At 41.0% G+C, this 25,380-nt stretch overlaps 1 protein-coding gene across 1 annotated transcript in view; it reads left to right on the top strand.

Moving 5' to 3' along the window:
• The window catches only part of cpne7 (copine VII), a 47,801-nt gene that overhangs the window by 4,543 nt on the left and 17,878 nt on the right, over positions 1-25,380 (top strand). Inside the window, exons 3-11 of the mRNA XM_056749536.1 lie at positions 5,675-5,857; positions 7,005-7,079; positions 16,027-16,101; positions 20,300-20,383; positions 20,466-20,555; positions 21,049-21,147; positions 21,342-21,428; positions 22,204-22,263; positions 23,852-23,985. Coding sequence (XP_056605514.1) covers positions 5,675-5,857; positions 7,005-7,079; positions 16,027-16,101; positions 20,300-20,383; positions 20,466-20,555; positions 21,049-21,147; positions 21,342-21,428; positions 22,204-22,263; positions 23,852-23,985 — 887 coding nt within the window. The remainder of the gene's footprint in view (positions 1-5,674; positions 5,858-7,004; positions 7,080-16,026; positions 16,102-20,299; positions 20,384-20,465; positions 20,556-21,048; positions 21,148-21,341; positions 21,429-22,203; positions 22,264-23,851; positions 23,986-25,380) is intronic.

Below are 25,380 nucleotides of genomic sequence, written 5' to 3'. Positions count from 1 at the left end.
GCAGATTTTCGTCAGAGACGTATCCTCAGACCAGGCATTGAAATGATGTTCAGACGTCATGCAGTTTGTAAAAACCCTATCAAATATCTGACTGCTGTCAGGTTCTGTTATCCTTCAAACATTGGGCCTCATCATTAAACACGAGCAGAACAATTTTTTTGTGTAAATCGTTCGTAATGTCGTTTTTCCGTAAATTTGGCGTTTTTTTTTTAAATGTTAGTTGGTACGAAAGAACTTTATCTTACACCTGCTCCATACCATGTGTAAATAATGCGTAAAATTGCATGAAACGTTATGTATTCTTTTAGACAAACTGATAAAACTGCATTTTGATGCACTATGTATCATAATGATATTGGACAAGTTATTTGCCCTATCCTGTCATGGTTCCACTACCATGTCATGTTTTATTCCTGTCTCAAGTGGAGCCATGGCATTGCCTGATGGTTTTATGTGGGAAAGACCTAGTTCTTTCTCGTGTCTTGTCATTGTTCCCTACATCTCGTTCCTCGTCAGCCTCTCCTTAGTGCTAATCCCCAGCACCTGTTGCTCGTTACCATCCTCTGTTTGTTTCCCCTATAAAGAGTCCTCATGTTTCTTTGTCTCGTTGCTCGTGCATTGTATGCAGTACCTGTTCATGTTCCTGTTTCCAGTCGTCTTACCTTGTTCCTGTTTCCCGTGTCTAAGTGAGTTTAGTCTAGTGTTTGTTACCAGTGTTTGTCTTATAGTTTAGTCAGTCAGTGTTCTTGTTTAAGTTATATATATTCCTGTCCTGTTTTCCCCCTCGTGGGTTTTTGTTTTGCCTGTTTTGTTGTGTTTATTTGTTAATAAACATCCCTGTCACATCTACCGTCCGTGTCTGCCTGCAATTGGGTTCTCACGCCATGTCTCACATTGAGAATCATGACACTATCCTATGTGTAGTAGGCTAACTGTAGCCGATATTCTGTGTCTCGTTTCGGAAGGCTGCGTCTTTATGTCCTCTTGAGGTCTCATCCTCTAAATGATGCATAGTAATGAGGAACCTCAACTGAGAAATAAACGATACGTCCTTCGTAGGACATACTGGCAGAAAAGGAAACAGGAAGTACCACATTGCTATGACAAGACGTTGCACTCCCACACCTGTCAAATTACTTAAAATGATTTCTACATGACAAAAAGTTGGTTACTTTCTACCCTAAACAATGCCAATATAATTAAACAAATGTAGCCTATTTTGCCTTACTGTTTTTAACGTTTAAAAATCACTTAACGCTTGTTAACTTATTTACTACATATAAAAAACGTGACACAAATTGTAAACAGTTAACATTTAAACACCACATATTGGATTGAATGTGCAGCTGTTGCCGTTTGTTCAAATAACAGACATTGGGCGATGCAAAGAATTGTGGGTTATCTCTAGGAATGAAGGATACACCTCATGTGTCCTCCGAATTCTCGTTAAAGTAGTTCACATTAGAAGGGTGCATATGGAGTGTCCTTGCTTTTATGAAATGAGACCGCCTCAATGACGTAGCAGGCTCCAAATGAGACCTCTGGAGGACACAGCCTTCCGAAACGAGACACATCTTGAATCACACCAACCAAAGTATCTCTGGAATAACGCACAATGCCTCCATAGCGTTCTCAGGCTACACCAGCTGCACCAGTCGTTTTTTAGAAGAACACCAGATATTATTCTTTAAGTTGGCTAAAGTTGCCTAGTTTAGGCAGTTGTTGCCTAATGGTTAGAGAGTTGGACTCGTGACCAGAAGGTTGCTGGTTTGATTCTCAGGGCCGGCAGGTAACGACTGAGGTGGCCTTGAGAAAGGCACCTTACCCCTATTTGCCCCCCGGGCGCTGTAGTGATCGTGCCCACTGTTCCGGGTGTACGTGTGTTCACGACATGCTGTGCGTGTGTTCACTACTCTCTGGATGGGTTAAATGCAGAGGTCACATTTCGGGTATGGGTCACCCTTATCTGTCTAATAGGTCACTTTCTTCTGCTTCCCATAGAAATGCTGTGAAGAACCTGGTTTAACCTTTTTATTTTTAAGACAGCGGGAAATGTACAGAATGACATCATATATGTTTTTAACTGATCGTGACATTGCAGGTTCATGCTTTTGTTCTGCTGGACGAAACTGTACATGCAAATCAAGAGATTTTACAAAACGGAATAGGAGCTGCATCTATCTCTCTTTCCACACTCTTATTCTCTCTCTCAAGGTGAACGTTACAGTACTATGTGTAAATATTACAGAATCTAATATTGCACAATCTACATGTATTTGCAGCTCTACGACACCCTCGGGCTACATGCACCAGTTCATTCCAACCACTACTGCTCTTACACTACTCAAACAAGCCCAGCGTCTACAAGCAGATGGCAAAGAGACAGACACCGGCTTATTTAGCATCCACAGATCTCAATAATGTTTCCATGTCTTTACCCCCACAGATTTGATCTAGGTTTGCTTTTATTGTGGTTATCTTGAGTTTAGTGCAGACTGATGTATTTAAAGCCTTCAACAATTGTTCTTGGCAGCAAAGCAGCTTAACAGGGTGACACGTCTTTAAAGGGAGTGAACAAACAGCGGCAGGGGATAAAGACTTGGACTAGAAATGCATTCAAAGGTACTCAAAGCTTTTCGGCTCATCTCACCTGATAGCTTGCGTCAACACAAGTGATTGGTGCTTTGTCAACATCATTATCGCAGTATGCTGTCACAGGTTTTTCCAGACGGCTTCAAGAGCAATTTTGGCTGTGTCCACATAGCCAAATACATGACTTGAGTTTCTAGCCCAGACTTCAATATCGTGGGCATGCATGATTTCTGGAGGTTGGCAGGGTGGCTGTTCGATAACTAGGGAGTTGTGTTACAAAATGGTTTTCCAACAGCAGACGTATTTGGAATTGATAAAAGGCCTGAATCCATGTGATTGCGGTAGCGCCTGGAGGCTGTCGGGTGTTTGTGGTGATAGCGGGAGCTGGTTATTCTGAACTTGATGTAGCTATGCAGGCAGTCTGAAATCAGTTGGCTGCCAAAGTTTTACAGAAATTCAGTGTAAACATTACTGAGTTTCAACATTTTGATAATAAAATTCGCTTTAACCATATGGCTTCGCCATCCATTTCTTTCCAGGAATGGATCACTAATTCATGTTTTTGAATAAAACAAACCATATTTTTTGACCTCTCTTTGATTCTGGTCATTATCACTAATTGTGTAAAATTTAGCGGCATCTAGTGGTGAGTATGCAAATTGCAACCAACGGCTCACTCCACCCCTCCGTTTATGGAAGGACTATGGCAGACACAGTCTTTTTAGCAAATTCCATTCAAGGGGACCCGTGGTGTATGTAGATAGAAAGGTAATAAAAACATAACACTTCATTATGCAAGGTATTTAAACACCCATAAAGACCTAGTAATGTACATTATATTGCATTTCTGCCAATAGATCCTCCAAAAAAATACACACTGGACCTTTAAGCTAAATATAATTCATTCCTTAGTTTTTTATCCTGGGATGAATATAACCCAAACATTTCTTCACCACTTCTCTGAGATTTCACTTGCATGCCAGCTTCTTTAGTTTCATTTGACCACTTGTCTAAATGACTTTGTGTTAGTTTAGACATCAACTCTGTTCAAGGGCACAGACATAGCAGATTGGAGAACTGAATATTTTATATGCGAGTTTGTATGTAATCACTGGGACAGACTCTGTCAAGACGGTGTCTGATGGAAGAGGGCCATGCATTGCTTGATATGCGCTATGCAAACACATTAGAGGTTTGACACTGTTAATCTGATTTAACGTGAGCATGATTGATTTACCTCGCGTATTGCATATGAATGGTTTTTTTCCAACATTTGACGTGGCGGTATTAAATGACCTTTCAGAAAAGCTCCAAAGAACGTCTGTCTCTCTTTAACACTTGCCGTCAACAAAATACAATTTGTTTCAGTTGCTTGTAGGAAGTTTGAACATTTCTAGCAGCCACTGTGATGGCCGACCTGTTCCAGATCAGCTTTTGAGAACATTCACTCTTGTTGCATTATATTTTGAGTAACAAAAGACAAACTGTTGACATGATGGCGATCTGGTGACAAAGTGTTACATTAGCAACGATGGACAAAGTCAAATATATTTCTTTCATAATAAATAGCAATTGTGAATTGTGATAGTATGTTTGCATTTTATGTGCTTTTAATAAAGAATTTAGCTCATTTAACCAGTTTATGAGCCGATTGGGTTAAACAAATGCACATATCCTAAAGTTTCCCGCTTTGCGGCAGGATAAGAATGATTAAAATACATGCATTTTATAATTGAAACAATTAAACCACATATATTCTGTGCTTTTGGAGTGGTAGTGATAAATGTAAGAAAATAGAAATAACCCAGTACATTTTTCCTATCAAAATCACATACAAGCTCGTTAATAAGGAGAACTTGAATGCACCGTGAGACCATCTTGATTTACATACCGCACCAATGTGAGCTTGTCTTAAAAATGCATTAGGGTGGTAAATGCTTTACAAATTCAATTTTTCATTTATCAGGCTTACTTTAAAATCGTGTTCTGAAATTACCAAACATTTTGGTATCCTGATTACTGTTATCCTGTTACATGTAATCAGTTACTCCCCAACAATGGGATTTTTATAATTGAACTAAAAACAGGCTGATCTTTTTGTGAAATCTTTATCTTTGGCGTGCTGGACAGTAAAGCACAGAAGATCCCATTAGTTTGCATCTGAATGCTAATTGTCCTATCATTTTCAGATAGCATTTCTCAACATAATGATTTCCTCGTTATCAGAATGCATCTCAGAGCATGATACATTAACTCATAAAGCTAATTGCCTCTGCGAGATTTTAATTCCGAAATGATTGTATTTACTCTGTTTGTTTTTGGCATGCACCAGTAAACAGTAGGAAAGCAGGGGGAACTGAGGAGAAAAACATATGATCATTTGCAAATGAGAACTAATGTGTTTTGTTTGAGAGCAAGGCCATAATCAACACGATTGCATGTGTAAAAGATGTCAACATTCAGGCTCATGAGTCCTTCATCTCTGTCTTTTCTACGTCTTAATCCAGGAACTGCACACGAGTATACAAATAAACAATACAAGCTGTGATCTGAATGCTAATGGTCTTTTCTACTTTATGAAATGAAGAAAATATTCAGTGCTTTGTGGCAAATTCTATGTTTTCCGGCCTAGTTAACCAAACATCCTTAAAACAAGATATATTCAGTATTCAATTCTTTTTTGCTTTGTTTTCTTATACAATTATCTATACATCCTAAAACAATGATTAAAGCAAAACAAAGAATCATTTTTCAAAAAAATCTGATAAAATTGTGAGATTTTTTTGATTAAAACAAGAAAAAACTGTTTGCCAGTGGGGTAAAAAATAATCCAATTCAAAAGGAAATACGAGATTATTTTTCTGACAACGTTGGCAAACATCCTTTTTTGTTTTATGCGCAGACTTTCTGCTACAACAAATGCTAGAATTCTATAAAAGTAAGACATAAAATCTTGCAACATTTTGTTAATAAATATATCCTTTTAAGACGTTTAGATAATTGCATTGGGAAACATACAGTGAGTAAGAAAAGTCTTTGTGTTGAGTTTTGAGTAATTGTTTTCTGTCGTCTTTTGTCATAGCTGGATCGTACTGAGGTGATCAAGAGTAATCTGAATCCAGTTTTTGCTAAAGTCTTAATGCTGGATTATTACTTTGAGGAAGTTCAGAAACTACGCTTCGAGGTCTACGACATCCATGGAGCCCACAGTATTGGAACCCGTGATGATGACTTCCTGGGTGGTGTGGAGTGCACGCTCGGACAGGTGATGTCATAGTTAATCTTTAGTATTAACTTTCTAAAAACATTTAACCTGAACCGCTTAAAGGGGCAGTTCACCCCAAAATAACAATTTTGTCATCATTTACTCACCTGCAAATTGTTCCACATTTTTATAAATGTCTTTGTTGTGATGAACACAGAGAAAGATATTTGGAAGAATGCTTGCAACCAAACACTTCTTGGCCACCATTGACTATACAAAGAATTATGTGTGCACTTGTTTTGTTTTAATAATAATTTAATAATAAAAATAAAGCTGTAGTTATGCTGTGCTTTATTATTATGTTTTGCTGCCTTGCAAGCTGTGCTTTTAACTTTAGGAAATGTAAAGCTTGTTAGATTTTGTAAACACAAAAGAAGATAATTTGAAGAATGTAGAAAGCAAGCGTTTCTGGGAACGTTGACTATCATTTTTCATACTATGGTAGTCAATGGTGGCCAAAGACTTTTTACAAATAAACTTGTTATACACATTTTTCCAAATATCTTGTTCTGTGATCTGTGTGAACTGTTCTTTTAATGTAAAGATTGCTTTTAAATAGTTTATAATAAATCTAGAATAAAAAAAGAGTTAAAAATAACCTATTTTCAATTGTTTTAACCCAAAATGCAGGGTTGTTTTAATCCATTAGGTCAAATATAAATGTTTTTTGGGGTTAATTTTACTCAACTGTTCTGTCCGTCACTTTTTGACCCAACACTGTGCTGTGATTCGTCATGTCTTTTGTGTTAAAAAAAGGGAAAAAGATGTACCCTGAGGCACTAAAATGTACTCTTTAGGTGCACATGTGTTCTTTTTGAAGGGGCTACCGCCAAAGTGAAATCTTGGGTACATTTTGACAATTTTCTCTTACCGTGAACGTTTTATAGTCATATTTATTGATTCTTGCACATATCTGACAAAACGCTGAATCTATTAACCACAGGAAAGCGGCTGTAATGCGGAATTTCATTTACACAGAAGCAAAAGCTGTAGTTAAGCTGTGTTTTATTATTATTTTTGCTGCCTCGCAAGCTGTGCTTTTAACTTTGGGAAATGTAAATCTAGTTAGATTTTAATATTGGCTTTCAGTTTTGGCATTGATTTTGACATTTTTATTATTCCTTAACCATTTTAATCTGTTCCACAGATAGTGGCCCAAAAGAAGATGGCGAAACCTCTTCTGCTAAAATATGGAAAATATGCTGGAAAGTCCACGATCACAGTAAGTATAAAAATTGTGTAGACACACAGATTATTCATATTTAATTGCTTCTTCACACATTTACATATTTACTGAATGGAGGAATATGTTACGCTCTTCTACCGACACAGCTAGCTTTATATCATAAGTAAAGGCATTGTGTGGTGATGTTTAATGCAAAATATTTAATTCACATCCAATAACCATCAGGGGATGTAAAGAAATCAGTGTATTGTAAAATCAAGTAAAGATGTTGTTTGCTAACTCACTAAAAAAGCAAACGTGGCAAGAAGAAAAAAGACTAAAATTGACATGTCTCCAGTTCAGTGACTACGTGTGGTGGAAGGTTAAGTATGGCTAACATAACTGAGCACCTTTAAGTGTTCACAGAAAAACTTCTTCGGCTATTTCTCAAAGATTGTGATTGTCTCAGCAGATCGCTGGCGGTTGCAAGCTTGCAGTGAGAGCGAATTAGACAAAATCAATTAGTTTTTCCCTTTTAGTAGAACATGCAGTGTATTAACGGGTGGGTCGTAGTCACTTATGTGTATACGATCACAATGCACAGTATGCAATATCACAGAAAAGCCAATTTTATATGCCTCGATCCCTCCTTTTTTTTACGACCAAATTAGTGATTTTATTCCGTTTCAAATTCATTTATGCATTTGCGTTTTTTAAACACCAGTTGAGATACAGGAACACTCATATAACGGTAGTATTTCAGGTAACGGTGCATGCCATTGGCCTCCAATTTGAAACGTATTATGAAACCCACTTACACCCTTATGTAAGTAGACAGACACTGGATATTCTCACAATCTCTGGCAATAAGGTGTACAATAATATGGAAAATCAATGTCATATCATACCATTTCACAACTAGTTAAACCCCAGCCTACTCCCCCATCCAGATCAACAACCCATGAGCACCACACCCACGAATGCATAGTATGCCTCTGTATGAAGTCTGATACCAAATACGATAAGTCCATAAAAAAATAACTTAAATCATGTTTTTTTATTGTGCATTCCAATTAATATCAATCAAACTTCAGTTGGTTTGTTTTGATTTAAGCCATAATAACTCAGGTAACTAAGACAATAAAACCCAAGAAAGACACGATAACATAAAAAACATGATTTAAAAAAGAAATTTGAACCAAACTCTTCATTTGTAACCAAGAGCATTCTGCAAGATTTATTGCATGCAAGATTTCAATAGCCAATGACAGGTGGGGGAAATTGCTGATTTTATTAATCACTGTCCAACCCAGCCAGTAAAGAGTTACATTTAGCCTTTAGATGGCATATGTATACAATCCCCAAAGCACAGGTTTTATCAGCTGGCAATTTTTAATGCACATTTGTGACCCTGGTCTTATGGGTAAATTTTTCGAAATTTAGATTTTTACATAATGTGAAAGCTGAATAAATAAGCTTTCTGTTGATGTATCAGTTGTTAGAATATCTGGTTGAGATACAACCGTTTAAAACTCAAAAATAAAGTTTTTATATATTTAAGGTAGGAAATTTATAAAGTATCTTCATGGAACATGATCTAACTAACATCATTATGATTTTTGGCATAAAATAAAATTCGATGCATGGATAAAATCCCATACAATGTATTTTTGTCTTTTACTAAAATGTTCCCGTTCTACTTAAGACGGGTTTTGTGATCCATGGTCACATTTGTGATCCATGTGAAAACCCAGCTATAAAGTCCTTTATTTGTGATATACTATTTATATATAAACCCGTCCTGCTAAAAAGTAGTATTACATAAATTCTGGTGGTTTCCATTAAAATACCATTATGAACCACAAATTTGTCTATTAAAAAATAAATAAAAAATGTCTTGGGCATTAATGTGTGTTCTATTGATTTCCATCTGCATCTATTGTGTTCGGGACAGGGCAACAAACATCATTTCCAGTAAAAGTATATCTTTAGATTTTGATTTTGACTGACAAAGGCTATGTCAAAGATTTGCACTAAATTAAAATGATAGAAATGGTTAAAATCTTACTATGAGTCAAAGTTCCCTATCGATACTTCACTCGTACTGCGTAGCAGGACGCTATGGGGAAAACTCCTTTTCTCCGATGACTGAAGCTTTATAATAACGCAGCGAAAATGCTGCACGGCCATTGGTGCGTGTAAAGTAAAACTTTACGCCAATGGCAGCGAAGCTGCACGGGCCTATGGCGATGGCGCCCGCCAAAAGGGGCGGGGCTTATGGCTATATAAGCAGACACATCGCTGTAGGAACCTCAGATTTCTTCTCCTTCAGCGACGACTTCTCTTCGCTACCCGGACTGACAGCTTCGCCGTCGAGAAAGCCTTGCAGCGGACTGGACCTCTCTGCTCAGCGATTCCGCTGATTCCTGCAGCGTCGTATCCTTTTCCGCGCCGCTATCCGGCAAAGAGCTAAAAGACTCATTTTCCGAGCAAATTTCCTGCGGCGTTGTTTCAAATGCCGCGCCGTCCCTGTCACTCGTGCGGGGTCCGCCTCCACGCCGCTGATGGGCACGGCGAGTGCGTCTCGTGCTTGGGGGTTTCCCACGCTCAGGACGCACTCGGAGAGACAGAATGCCCTCATTGTGAGAGCATGAGTCTCTCCTCTCTGCGCTCGCGGATAGCTTTCTTTTCAGAGAGCGATTCCGCCCCTCCTTCCCTCCCGCTTCACCCTGCCGGGACGGAGCGGCGGGGAAGAGGAACTAAGCGCTCGGGAAAGGCGAGCTCACGTCCCCTCGGCGTGCCTCGCCTTCTCCACAGAGAGAAACTTCTCCGGTTCGTTTCTCTCGGGCGGGACTGCGCCCGCCGGCATCCGCCGGTGACGTAGTCTCGTTTGGTGGAAGCGAACTCGAGGAAGACGACAGCATGTCGTTAGCGGCTTCAGACGGGGAGGAGCTATCGGGCTCAGTTTTTGACCCCGCCCCCTCTCCGTCTGTAGAGCACAGCAGACACGCGCCTAGCGCGGATACCGAGCTTTTTCGGGTTCTCGCTAAGGCCGTGGAAGAGCTGGGCTTAGAGTGGTCCTCTCCGGAGCAACCTACTCGCAGCCGTCTGGATGAATGGTTTCTGCCGGGGCGTCGCACGGCCCCTCGGCAGCGAAATTCACCATTCTTCCCGGAAGTTCACGACGAACTCACCAGGTCATGGTGCGCCCCCTATTCGGCCCGTCTACGACCTTCTTCCTCCGCCCTCACCTCCATTGATGGCGCAGAGGAAAAAGGCTATGAGAAGCTGCCTCCCCTCGAAGAGTCTGTGGCCGCACATCTGTGTCCGCCCTCAGCTATCGGGTGGAAGGCAAAAGCGTCTCACCCCTCAAAGCCATGTAAGACCACATCGGCCCTTGCTGGACGCGCATTCTCGTCCGCCGGCCAAGCGGCTTCCGCTCTGCACTCCATGGCACTACTGCAGGTGTACCAGGCCAAACTTCTCCAAGGGATGGACGAGTCCGGCACTGACAGTGCGCCCTTCAAGGAGCTGAGGAGTGCGACGGATCTGGCTCTACGCGCCACCAAGGCCACAGCCCAGGCAATAGGCAGATCGATGGCCAGTCTCGTGGTTCTCGAACGCCATCTGTGGCTGACGCTCACGGAGATCAAGGAGGCAGACAAGGTCCCCTTCCTCGACGCTCCCATCTCAGCCAACGGCCTCTTTGGACCGGCAGTCGAGGGTTTTGCGGAACGCTTCACGGCAGCGCAGAAGTCCTCGCAGGCCATGAAGCACTTCCTGCCCAAGAGACCCGGATCCAGACCAGTGTCTGCCCACCCCAAGCCACAGCCGACTCAGCAGCCGGCCAGGATCACGCCCCCCGCTGCTCAGAAGGCATCAGGTGCCGAGACGCGTCAACGCTCTCGCTCAGGGAGACGCTTCCCTCAGCGCCAGGGACCCCGGCCCAAGATCACGCTGGACCCGGCGCCTCAGGCATCCTCCTGAGACCGAAGCAAGGAAGAGGAGGAGGAGGAGATCGTGTCCGGCTGGACCTCCTCCCAAGAAAGCTCTATTGTGTGCCCAAGCACCCCGTTCTGTTCCGGGTGCCGGCATAAATGTATGTTTGTTCAGGATAACCGGGCCTGTTTTAAAGCCCGCACAACCTACCGCTGTTATAGCGGACACTTTAATAAAACACAAACATTTTCAAAAAAAGAGCAACCTTCCTCTTCCACTCTCAGCGGAAGTCAAGCCCCCAAAAGGCGGCTTGCCTCCCCAATGCATTCAACCCCTTGCCATACGGGCCAAGGCCTGGCAGGCCATACCCGGGGTATCGGCGTGGGTGATGGGGATAATATCTCGAGGATATTCACTCCAATTCGCTCGCAGACCCCCGCGGTTCCGCGGGGTCATCCCAACCCAGGTTCAGAACGCGAATTCACACGTTCTGCGCACGGAGCTGAGGAACTTGCTGGACAAAGGAGCCATAGAACTGGTTCCCCCAGATCAAACCGAGTCAGGCTTCTACAGCCGTTACTTCCTCGTACCCAAGAAGGATGGCGGTCTCCGCCCCATCCTCGATCTCAGACATCTGAACCGTGCCCTTATGAAACGGCGCTTCAGGATGATTACTCTGAAACAGATCCTCTCGCAAATATGCCCAGGGGACTGGTTATTCTCCCTGGATCTGAAAGATGCATACTTCCACATCCAGATAGCTCCCCACCACAGACGATTCTTGAGATTCGCTTACGAGGGGGTTGCATATCAATACAGGGTCCTTCCGTTCGGACTGTCTCTAGCTCCTCGCACTTTCACGAAGTGCATGGACGCGGCTCTATCCCCTCTCAGGCAGACGGGAATCCGCATTCTGAAGTACCTCGACGACTGGCTTGTTCTAGCGCAGTCAGAGGAAGAGCTAAGGTCCCACAGATTCCTTCTTCTCAGCCATCTAGAATGCCTGGGACTAAGAATCAACTTTGCCAAGAGCTCTCTGTCCCCCAGCCAACGCATTTCGTTCCTGGGGGCGGTTTTCGACTCGAGTCGTGTGACGGCCAGGATCGCGCCAGACCGCGCCCTGGCTATACGGCGGCTCGCGGCTTCTTTCACACTGGGAGCGTCTCGCCCCCTCAAGTCGTTTCAGAGGATGCTGGGTCTCATGGCCTCTGCTTCTCAAGTGCTGCAGTTAGGCGTTCTTCGGATGCGTCCACTGCAGTACTGGCTGAAACAAAGAGTTCCGCCACACGCTTGGCGTCATGGACGCCTACGCGTCCGTGTGGACCAAATCTGCATAACTGCTCTAGCCCCATGGAAGGATCTTCCTTGGTTGGAGCAGGGTGTGCCCCTGGGCACATCATGCAGAAGAAAGGTGATCACGACAGACGCCTCCAACACGGGTTGGGGAGCGCTGTGCGACGGTGCACCGGCCTTCGGCCACTGGTCAATTCAGGAGAAGGGGCTGCACATCAACTACCTGGAAATGCAGGCAGTATGGCTGGCCCTTCGCTACTTCCTGCCGGTCTTACGGGACCGCCATGTCTTAATCCGATCAAAAGACAACTCTCATTGCCCAACCTATTTTTCAAAGGACAAGGACGCCTTGGCCCACAACTGGCCCAACCGGCTCCTCTACGCCTTCCCCCCGATCGCTCTTATACCGCAGACGATCAGGAGGATCACGGAACAAGCGCACACAGTGCTGTTCGTAGCCCCACTCTGGAAGAACCAGCCTTGGGTTGCGGAATTGTCTCAGCTGCTCGTAGCAGCCCCGTGGCCTATTCCCCTGAGACGGGACCTCCTCTCTCAGGCAGGCAACACCATTTGGCACCCCCAGCCAGAGCTCTGGGCGCTGCACCTTTGGCCACTCGACGGGGGCCTACGATTCTCCCCGAGAGTGTCATGAACACAATATCACAGGCTAGAGCGCCGTCTACGAGACGACTCTATACCCTTAAGTGGTCTGTCTTCTCCGCCTGGTGTGTAACTCGCGGCACAGACCCAGGATCCTGTGATATATCAATAATTCTGTCATTCCTGCAAGAGCTGTTGGATAAGGGCCGCTCCCCTTCAACACTCAAGGTATATGTGGCAGCAATCGCAGCTTCCCATGCCCCTATAGCGGGCCAAGGAGTGGGAAAGAACGACTTGATTATTCGTTTCTTGAGGGGTTCCAGGCGGCTACGTCCCCCTCGCCCCCTCACCGTTCCTATATGGGACCTACCTACTGTTTTGAGAGCTCTGAAGGGTTCTTCCTTCGAGCCTCTACAGTCCGTAGACCTCCGCCCCCTAACACTAAAAACTGCACTGCTTCTAGCGTTAGCATCGGTAAAACGTGTGGGTGATCTACAAGCGCTCTCTGTGAGCCCCTCCTGTCTTGAATTTGGGCCTGATGACTCTAGGGTAGTCCTCAAACCAAGACACGGTTATGTACCTAAGGTGCTTTCTACTCCGTTTAGAGCACAGGTGGTGACATTATCTGCGCTCCCCCCCTCCGAGCAGGACCCGGAGCTTTATCTGCTCTGCCCAGTCAGAGCGTTAAAAATTTACATTGAGCGTTCCGCCGCCTTCAGGAAGTCGGAACAGCTTTTTGTCTGCTTCGGTGACCGCACCAAAGGGTCCCCGGTCACCAAGCAGAGACTATCTAAATGGCTAGTTGAGGCTATCGCGCTGGCATATTCTTCCTTGGGCCTTCAATGCCCCACGGGAGTAAGGGCCCATTCAACTAGAGGCGTTGCCTCTTCATGGGCATGGTCTAGCGGAGTCTCCATAGCGGATATTTGTGCGGCGGCTTGCTGGGCCTCGCCTTCCACATTTACCAGATTTTACAGTCTGGACATTCCGGCCTTACAGGCCCGGGTCCTTTCTGCTTAAGACTAGACTGCTGGACCGTGGTTGCTCTCAACCACACTGGCATCTGGCACATTCTTAGGACGATTAACTGGATTAAGTCACCTATTAGCCTGGCTTTTCCGTCTTCTACAGGGCTTCCCTGCATTATACAAATACTCGAGCTACGGCTCCGGTATTATATGATGTTTTTCGTTCTACTTGTGGCACGGCGGGATTATACTGGTTCCCCATAGCGTCCTGCTACGCAGTACGAGTGAAGTATCGATAGGGAACGTACTCGGTTACTAACGTAACCTCGGTTCCCTGAGATACGGGAACGAGTACTGCGTTCCTGGCCGTGCTCACAAGCTGCATATGGTCGTCGCTTCAGTCGAAATAACCTGAGGTTCCTACAGCGATGTGTCTGCTTATATAGCCATAAGCCCCGCCCCTTTTGGCGGGCGCCATCGCCATAGGCCCGTGCAGCTTCGCTGCCATTGGCGTAAAGTTTTACTTTACACGCACCAATGGCCGTGCAGCATTTTCGCTGCGTTATTATAAAGCTTCAGTCATCGGAGAAAAGGAGTTTTCCCCATAGCGTCCTGCTACGCAGTACTCGTTCCCGTATCTCAGGGAACCGAGGTTACGTTAGTAACCGAGTACGTTTTCACACACTGGTTCACCCTATGAATGCAGGTTGCGCCTAGTATTGACATCGATAGTTAACTATTATCATCAACAATGAACATTTGTGCAGTTTTATCAAGCGCCAGTTCCACTTGTAGATTGCTGGCAGTGTCTCTAGCCTGACTTTCACAAGGTTGGCCAGGAGGTCTTAGGATCTCTTATTATCTTAAACAATTATGAACATTGTAGTATGTTCTCTCTCCATTTCTCCCTTATTTATTGATCCACCACACAAACTAACGTTTGTGAAGTTGGCTTGTTAGATACAATTTAATATTCCAACAATCCCCTTACAGTTATGTTGATGATAACAGATATGCTCATTTTCGTTTTATTTCTCCCGGTTGCACCAATGATCCAAAAGTCAGTGCGTACCACCTTTTTGACACAAAATGATGTTGTTACGTATCCTCGCGCTTTTTTAAGTGGGTATACGTCAATCCTTAAACTTCTCTAGTGGGTATACGGCGTATACCTGCTTATCACGTAGACTACACCACTGATGAAACTCAATTCAAACAAGCCCCACACATGCATAACATTTGATGGTGCAAGCCACTTTTCTATTTCTAATCTTTTCAGACAGAGTTCATCTGTAAGACAACACGTAATACCACAACCTTATTGTAGGTGTTGATTTCTTTGCTTTCTCATCAATTTTAACGGAGATGGTCCTGAGAGCACCGCAGACTAATGGTGTTTCCATGTTTGAACATCCGCAGCAACGCCTGATCATTTGTGTCGGGCCTTCTCATTGGATTACACTCCGATTGTGTACTTTTAATCCTGACAAAATCACATTTTGATCTGAGTTTGGAGAAAAGGGAATGGTTTCAGCACTCTTCTTAAAAAAGAAAACAATACAGAGGTCAAAGAATAACTGTATACAACCAAGGTAAAATTTAAATTTTTACAGATCATGTCAATCATAAAAAACATTCGATTATTAAAAAAAGCAAGAATGAGATCGCACCCCTATGTCACTGGGGCAAAAGCAGATGGAAATGAAATGAAATGGGATACTACGAATTGCCATGAGATTGTGTGTTATAAGTACCCTCAATGCTCTAAAAAAGGTGCTAAATGATTCCATAGAAGAACCATTTTTGGCTTCCATAAAGAACCTTTTAACATCCGTTTAATCTCCAAAGTTTCTTTGTTCTTTTGAACGTAAAAGGGTTTGGAAGAAATGGTTCTTTGAAGAACCTTTGACTAAAAGTTTCCTTGGGGACCCAAAAATTTTCTTCTATGCCATTTCTCTGAAGTATCTTTTGTGTCACCAATAAACAGAGATTTACTTGAGAATTGTGCTGTGGCATTTATTTTAGGCAGAATTTAAGATTCTGTTGTTGTTAAACTCCGAATAACCTTGATAAAGCAAACTTAAAAGACTGATTTTGGAACGTTGAAATTCGTATGGGCTTTTAGAGTATTTTTGATATCAGGTCTGATCAAGACTGAATGATTTTATGTTTAGAGTACGATGGCTCTCTTTGTTTTTCATAAGATTCATGCCGAAGAAATATCTGGAAACAACGGCTACGTAGAACTTTCCTTTTGCGCTAAGAAGCTGGATGATAAGGTAAGAGATTGTTCTTTTCTTATTGTGTTTTGTGCATGTCGTTTTTTTTCAAGTGAAGGTGCGTTGGTTACTTTGATACGCTTAACGTATCAAAGCACTGAGTCTGCGGTAAAGAACGACAGCTGCTTCCATTTTCAAAGAACTCCCAAAACGTTGGAAACAATTGAAAAACATGCGGTAAGTAGGCAGAAACGCCTCGGTGGACACAGCCCCTTAGGTGTTTCTCCTTCACTGTTGTGGATTTTCCAGCTCATTTAGGAGCCATTGGGGCTTTTGCACCCTCATCGAATTCCTCTCTCCTTGTTTAGCTGGCACATAATGTTTGAAGCTCTTTCATTCAGCTGAAGTTTCTTAATGGATCTCTCTGGATAGCAAGGGCTACCGGAGCTGAAGGAAGTGAAAATGGCAGAGGGGAGTGTAGGGTGGTTGGCTCGCTCTCTGTGGGAAAACAGCCTCTCCCACTCACCGCAGCCCACGGCGCAGCTCTCTCCGTGCCCTGTACTTCTGCAGGTGTCTTTGCTTCATGCAACGCTGCAGCACAGTTTACAGACGCCTCTGCACCTCTCGGCCCACTCTTGGTGCTCATCTCATCTAGCTCTCCTACTCTTCAATGCTTGCATATCTCGCAGTTTCACGCTGTTGTTTTCTTCCGCTTAGCTTGGGGCTACGGTTGCACTCGGCGGTTATCTGCGTAACGCAGCTTTGATTGTGTATTCTGCTTGCCTTTTTCATCTGACTTTCCTCAATGAAAAAACATCTCAAGTAATGGCAGGAAACATCAAATCGATATCCGTGACTTGTTCACAACCCCACATTAGGTGTCAAAATCAATATATTGTCTATTCTGCTTTATACAGTGAAAAAGAAATGCCATTTAGCATCTGAACCGTGACTGAGAGCACGGGCTGTGATTCTGATTGGAGAGGCTTATACAGTATGCCAAAGCACCCACGTAACCATTCGGTCAACGTGATTTTGCCAAGTGGGATGCGTTCCTGGATCTTGTGTCAGAAAACATTCCCTTTAAACACACATACTGTAGTCCCTGGGTTGATCTCTGACTCCTAATTTTATCTCAAAGCCACACACTACACTAGCCCTGATATCTGATTGGATAATTGCTATGTTGATTCAGAAAGATGCTCTGATTGGCGAAATTGCACACCTTTAATTTTCCAACACTTACCATAACAAATGCAAAATAATATATATATTTTTGTACTTTAACCCTCAAATATAAATGTTGTTTCAGGAATCTAACATGTGACTATTTATTGAAAGTTCACCTTAAAATTTAAATTCTTTCATGATTTACTCCAAACCGGTATGACTGTTTTTCTTTTCCAGAACACAAAAGAAGTTCTTGTGAAAAACGTTGTTAACCAAACCCCCAATTACCTTCCATTGTATGGACACAGAACCACTGAGATACTTTTCAAAACATCTTTGATATTTTTTCATCTTTTGTAGGTGAACAAACCCTTTAGGGCAAGTAGAGTCCTTTAAAAGTTGAACTGTCACACCAAATTGCTGCACCATACGCAAAAATGAAATGAACATTTTTCTCTTCATTTACTCATCCTCAGTTTGTTCCAAATCCGTTTGTTCTGATGAACACAGAGAAAGATATTTGGAGAAAGGCTTCTAAAAAAACAGTTCCTGGCCACCATTGACTACCATAGTGGGAAAATTGCATTACAAATTTCTTTGTTCTGTTGATAACAAAATAACATATTTTGAAGATTCATCAGAACAAAGAAATGTAAACAGATTTTGAACAACACTGGGGTGAGTAAATGATCACAGAATACTTATTTTTGGTTGAACTTAAACTAATCCAGCAGGTGATCGCATGTTTAATAAAACAGGATTGCTCTTGAATGAAGACAGGTCAAATACGGTAACTCTTATTGAGTTTTGTGTGCATAGTATATGAAACCAAATTCTTTGCATGTTGCATATTAATAAGCGCAGATGCTACACTGCTACAAAACTCATTTATTTCCGTTCCACTGTCAAACTTTGTCCGTCAGAACATTAACCAGCCCAATTTCTAAAAGCCTAATGCTGGCAATTCTACTAAACAGCAATAAAACACAATCCTCAGTTGGGTTTTTAGAAATCATTATATTCTCATCAACCAAACGATTGTTATTAAAAAAGAGGCATTGTATTATTATGTTCCTCATATTGCAGATTGCATTTTTTTTATTTTACTCCATGCACATGTCTAATGACAATGAAGACTTTATGAGTATGCATGTCTATGTTACAATGATCTGTTTGTGCTTTTCATATTTTTGCTGTTTATAGTCCTCACTGTTTATGTATAGCTTCATAAATAACATGTTGATGTCCATTATCATAAGCTTATTAACATGTCTTCTTCATACCCGTCCGCAAAGCCAAGAGTGTCTTCAGTCCTGGCACTGATAACATAGCAAGAGGATTGATAGAGACTGCTAAAATAAAAGGGAGAATAATGACTGTGCTGCTATCTTGGGACTGAATCTGTCTGTTATAATTCTACTGGCCTTCTCCGAATTCAGACCGATATGAGTTGAATGGAGTGGACATATTGGCAAATCAAACTTTATTGGAATCAAATGTCCGCTTCTGTCACGTGACCCATTCTGTGCCGTATATGTGAATGGCATTATATTTTATAAAAAAGAGCTAGTGCATTTTAAGCTGAAAAGTTTAATGCTCTAGGTGATGTGACGTTTATCAAAGACTTGGACATTTCTCTCAGAGTGCTGATTTGGTGCTGTAACTTCACACACCTTTCTTTTATCAGATCATAAAAGAAATGCTTTAAATCACCTTTATTCCGAGCAATTAGCCAGCTGCAAAAGCACAACTGTTGCCATTTAAGATTTGAGTCTTAAATTTCGTCAGGAAAAAATCCACTGCATAGAAGCGTCGGTCCACGCTGAACTTTGCAAACACAATGAGAGTTGTCAGAGGTCTGATGATGAATGCAAACAACAGACAAATCACTTGTCTAAATCAGTCTTCACTCAAACCGATGGGGAGATGTTACCTTGACAACCAGATAGTGGGGGCACCTCCTCTTTCAGCATCCCTGAGGAGATGTCGCACACTAATGCAGCGAGAAATGGGGATATTAAATGGCTCATTCTTTGCACTACCCATTTCTCTCTCTCTCTCGCTCTTTCTCTTGCCCTCTTTCTGTGCCTGTCTCGTTTTTCTCACATCTGCACACACTTATGAACAAAGTCCTCAGTGGCTTCTCCAGGGAGCTGCAATTCAAAGACCTTATGTTGAATGATTGTTTCAGACAATATCCCTGATTTGATTTGCCAGAGCTATGAGCACAATTCGAAGCTCACACATGGGCACGCAGTGTACAAAGTCACGATAGAATTTGGTCATTTATCCCTTGAAAATTGTAAAATAGTTTTTTTGTTATTTATATTTATTGCGCTGTTCATTTTTCTGTTCTGTGTTTTATCTAGACAGTTTTGAATGCAATCCCCTTTAAATGTTTTAGGTCATTCCTTAGACTATAAGAATATATTGCTACATTTGTAGCTATACAAAAGTGATGTCCAGAGGGCATCTTTGCCCAATAGTTGCTTTTAATGATTCGATTAAACCATTCGATTAAATTTGATGAAACCATCAAAATATGACTTGGGTGGTACAAAATGAAGAAAAAACTAAACATGAAAAGGTGTTTATTTGACAAAAATATTTAGCAAAATAATAAATAAATGAAACATAGCACATCGGGGACTATGGGTTTTGTCATAATTTGCAGAAAAATGCATGTGTATGTCTTGTGTCAATTTCCAAAATTTGGACGTTCTTTTACTCTTGGTCACTACTGTATATTTACAGGAACAGTTTACCCAATTTTAGTCAAAATTAATTTCCCAAAAAGTGACTGTTCATAGTGACCATATCTCTCAAGCATCAAAAAGCACCTTAGATGTTTACAGACCTCAATAAATGCTCTGTGCAAAGAAGATATACCTTTTCCATTCTGACCAGCAAGCAAACAAGCTGGATTGCCAGCTCCTTAAATGCTCAGTGTTATGGCCCAATAGAAAATACATCAATGGGGAAGCAAATAGTGCTCAATAAAACCATTTCATGATGTCTTTAAGCAGTCATGCATTGAATGTTCTTCTCTTGTGTATGCTTGAACACTTAAGAAACTCTCTTGTGACAGGATCTCTTCAGCAAGTCGGATCCATTCCTGGAGATTTACAGAATCAATGATGATGGAACAGAGCAGCTTGTACACAGAACTGAAGTAAGTCTTTCTGTATCATTGCATAATAATCTTTCTATTCCGAGTGGTTATTTCTCTTTACATTGATTTTGTTCATCTACAGGTGATTAAAAACAACCTGAACCCTGTGTGGGAGCCGTTCAAAGTGTCTCTCATTTCTCTGTGTAGCTGTGACGATGAGAGGAAGTTAAAGGTAAATTATTAAAGGGACAGTTCACTCAAAAATGAAAATTATGTCATTCCAAACCTGTGTGACTTCCTTTTTCTGTTGAATAAAAGCAATGTTTTGTAGAATGCCATGTTTTTTTTTACAATGAAATAGTTATTCCACCAAAAGGGCAATTTCGGGTCTCTGATGCCTCTTTTATGGAAAATAGCATCTTGCTAAAGATCTCCTTTATTGTATCACCCTAGGAAGAGGAAAGAAATGCCAATTTTTATACAGTTATTTAAACTTTTCCAGCCATATATTTACTCATATATTTTAAGATTTAAGTTAATATAGTGATTTAATCATATCTTGTGTTGAAACCAATACCGTGTCTCGTAAATTAAGTGTATCGTCACACTCCTATTAAATACCCATTTTTGTTCCTTTCAGAGAAATCTCCAGAAATAAAATCAAATTAAAATGGAAAATGAAGCGACAAATGAGTTGTTGTAATTGTTTCGTCTGTCATCTGCAGTGTTTAGTGTGGGATTATGACTCCAGAGGAAAGCACGACTTCATTGGTGAATTTTACACCAATTTCAAAGAAATGCAAAAGATTTCCTCCGAAAATAAGGTGAGTGTGAGATCATTTAAACCCTGTAGTGATACCTGATATAGCCATCACTGTTTCACACAGAAGGAACAGAATGCATTAAAGAAATGTCACAGCCCTTTTACTGTACATGTGTGATAAAAGTGTCTTTGCCACAGTGCCTCTTTCACTTTCAGTGACTGCCTTCAATTGTGGTCTCTTCTGTGTTTCTGAAGGTCACGTGGGACTGCATCAATCCGAAGTACAAGCTGAAGAAAAAGAACTACAAGAACTCGGGGCTGGTTATTCTCAGCGATCTCAAGGTACGAGTCAGCCAATTTGTGTGCATTCACGAAGATCTTACAGTACTGGCATTAATACTTTTGATATTGAGGATGTGTGAACACGATTGATGAAATATCAAGTTTTGTTTTGACACTAATAATTGGATTTTTATTGACCCTGAGAATGAATGCATATAATCTAGTTGTATTGGATGGCACATTATGTGCACATTTTAATAAGGTAGTATTAGCCTTGATAACATTTGGTATGAAACCATAGAAAAAAGAGTGCGACTCGCCCTCCCAACAGTGACGGAAAATATAGTGATGTCATTATTGTTGTGGGTGGGCGTAACCATCAAGATTAGCGCACAGACTAATGTATTAATGTAGGCTTATATATTTGTCTTGTTTGTGTGCTGTTATTGACAGAGCTGTTTAAGTCTTTCATGACCATGTTTTTGTGTCTGTTTAATTGCTTCCTGCTAAAAAGACCAAGACAGCAATTCCTTCCTAATTTCATTTTGTTATAGTGATATCATATGATGATACCATAGTTCTTTTTATATACCTTTATACCGAATGTTTCTGCGCTATGGTATTTATTATAAGGTACCTACATCAAAGAATACCATAATATAGTTTGTGTACTTTTACGTTAGTGTGAGTCTGTTCAGCAGTGTTGGTTTCAGGTCCTGCAAACATGTTTTATTTTTAGTTGTCTGAATAGAAATCAAAGACAAAACGGTTGTCTCCGGTGGATCAGAAAAATGCGGCAAGGTTTCTGAGATTTACCCTTCGCTTTATCTTTCAGCTTCACAGAGTCTATTCCTTCCTGGACTACATCATGGGAGGCTGCCAAATACACTTCACAGTAAGAGCGAACAGCAGTGTGCTCCACATTTAGCACCGCAACGCGATCCAGACCTTCACAGATTCACTGTCCATGCACTCCACACAAGCATGTAGATATTAACGTCAGACTTGCTCGACTGAAAACTGAATTCTTATAATAAATGAAAATAATCTATTTTAGATTACACATCCTCATCAGAATGCATCGTTGCTATTTAGTTTAGACCCCATTTACAATGTACGGCATCAGTTAATTTTATTGACCAGCTGCCACTTTGAGTTTTGAGAATGCAATGCATTGTTTTATGCCAGCGAGCAAGAAGAAATTAATTCCTTCTTTAAAGACTGTTAATAAAACATTGCTACCTAAAAATGGTATTTTTTTAATCTACCCATTTAACCTAATGTTTATCCAAACCCTTATGGCACAAGAGGATAAATGTTGAAGAATGCATTAGTTATCTTTTGACATTACAATAAATAAGGACTAGAAATAAGCGACAAAGCATTCTTTTTTTATCATATTAGATGTAGCACATTTTATTTCCTTTTTAAAGCACTAGTTTCAATTTTCCATATTGGTCTAGAATGGCATGATGATAAATCGTAACAGAATTCTTATTCTTTAGGTGAACTATTCCTATAAAGTGATCGTTTACCCAAAAATAACAATTCTGTCATCATTTACTTTCCCTCAAATTGTTCCAAATCTGTATTCATTTTTTGTTCTGATGAACAAATGTCAATGGTGGCCAAGAAAGTGTGGTTAACTGTGTTAGGTTATATGAGAGCAGTCTTCTTTTTTTATTTCACTTATTCTTTTGTTGACCTTATGCTGTCCCAAATGCTTCCGTTGCTTACCCCACCTGTAAATCGCTTTAGATAAAAGCGTCTGCTAAATGTAAAATATAAATGTAAGAACTGTTTGGTTACAAGGATTTTTCCAAATATCTTTCTCTGTGTTCATCGGAACAACATTTATACAGATTTACAACAATTTGAGGGTGAGTAAATGAAGACAGAAATGAAAATGTTTCTGTATTACAGAGCCATTTATGTCATTATAGATTTTAACATCTGCTTTACCAACGACCATCCAATCTGTATGCCTCTGAGCATAGCACATTTACATATTGTCCATTTTATTCACTTGAATTATTTATAGAGATGGGATTTTGATTGCATAAGTGTTTTAGTCAAGTTTTGTGAAGCCCCGATAGCCCTAGAACATTTGGCTCATTGTCGACACGCATTTCCTTGACATTTTCTACAAAAGAGACAACTATTGTTCCAGTCTTAAAGAAGTTCACCCCAAAATAAAAATCTATGATTGTTTACTCATCCTCATGTCAGTTCAATCCCATTCAGTATAGACTTTCTTCTGTGGACAAAATTTTTATTTTTGTATTCTGGGAATCCCTGAAGCTATACACTAGATTTGTGTGCTAAACAAAAACAATTTGTGTTAACAATTTAATGTTGACACCCGCCCCAATTTGAGCTTTAACTATTACAATTATGGGACTGGATTATGTAACCATTGTATTTTTATGGTGTTTCATCATTTTTACTTTGTCTTTCAGTGTTTAATGCTTTTATCTCTCTAGGTTGCCATCGACTTCACAGCGTCTAATGGAGACCCTCGCAATAGCTGTTCCCTACACTACATCAACCCCTATCAGCCAAATGAATATCTGAAAGCTTTGATAGCCGTGGGGGAGATCTGCCAGGACTATGACAGGTTGGTGATGGTGTTTTTCTATCGAAGGTGGTATTTTTGAGCATATTTTCGGAGCTCTGTTGATATTTTTTGATGTATGATAGATGAGGCTATTTTACAGATTGATTTTACTGATTGAACACAGACTTTAAATGTTGGTTGTATGCTATTTGGAGAATCTGCCAAAAGTAGACAAGACCTTTAAGACTGAATATTATAGCAATCCAATTAAATATTTGTCATTTAGTTGAAGAGCTTGTATGTCTGGTCAATACTATGGAAAACATTTCTGTAAGCTTGAACGTTCTTGCTTTTCTTGACTTTATATCATTATTGGTTACATTTATGCATTTGGAATGAACCATTTGGTTGGTTCATCTTGCAAGTTGGATGAGGTATCAGGGTCTGTCTGATCCAGTGACTGAGTTGACTGTCATTCTTCAAGATGTGAATATTAATAAATGGTACTGCATGATCCGCTGGCATTTTTTGGGCTCACTGGTGTCTTTGGTTTATTAGAACAGTTTGACTGTAGAGTTCACATTCAGAAAGATGATTGAAAGAATTATGAACTGCCCAGATCTGCTAACAAAATGTTTAAATTTGTATGGTAAAATACATATAATTCTATCCTTCTGCTTCTGCTGTCTGATTCAGCCCAATATAACAGGAAATATTACAGTTCACCATTAATTCAAATATCTATGGTGGTTACGGTCATTTACCGTCTTCCATGACTCTGTGTTGATTCTGTTCCTGTTTTGTAAGATATTAAAGATACTGCTAGAGTCGTGATGACTACAATGAAATTGCACATACTCATTTGCAGATACTTACGGATCAGAAACATCACAGGCACTTCATGTTACAAGAGCCAGCAATATCAAAGTAGCGCAATGCCAAATTGCATCACAGAAGATAAAGAGGATTAGAAAATTATTATTTTTATGTTTTAGCTTATTATGATTAGCCTAAGAGGAGCTAGTTAATAACTGCCTTCCACATTTATAATGAAATCTGTTCCAATGGGATGATTAAATGCACAGATCAAAACCGAATAAATCAAGAAGCAAATGAATGTTTAAGACAAAGAACGATGTTCTTCAGAGAGTAATGATCAAACTGTGAGCACTTGTTAGTATATAGGTTCCATTGAGGTTTTTGCCTGAGGAAGCTTTAAGTTCTCCTGGGTTGTGCGCCAACGCTGTGTGGGAACCCCGATCAGACACAAAGGGTGTGCTTCTGTTTGTTTTTTTACCATCAGATGAATATAGAATTCAGCTTGCTCTCTCTTACAGTCGAGAGAATTAAGATGATTAAATTCTGCTTTGTCTGAATAGATACCCACACTGTAAAACGTTGCTGTAGTTTTGCAGTAACTTTCTGACAGTGTTGGGTAAGTTACTCTGAAAAAGT

This window comes from Triplophysa dalaica, chromosome 1, assembly GCF_015846415.1.
Source record: "Triplophysa dalaica isolate WHDGS20190420 chromosome 1, ASM1584641v1, whole genome shotgun sequence".
NCBI lineage: Eukaryota > Metazoa > Chordata > Actinopteri > Cypriniformes > Nemacheilidae > Triplophysa > Triplophysa dalaica.
Note: the sequence above shows the minus strand (reverse complement) of the source record. Positions and strands in the feature narration are given on the sequence as shown.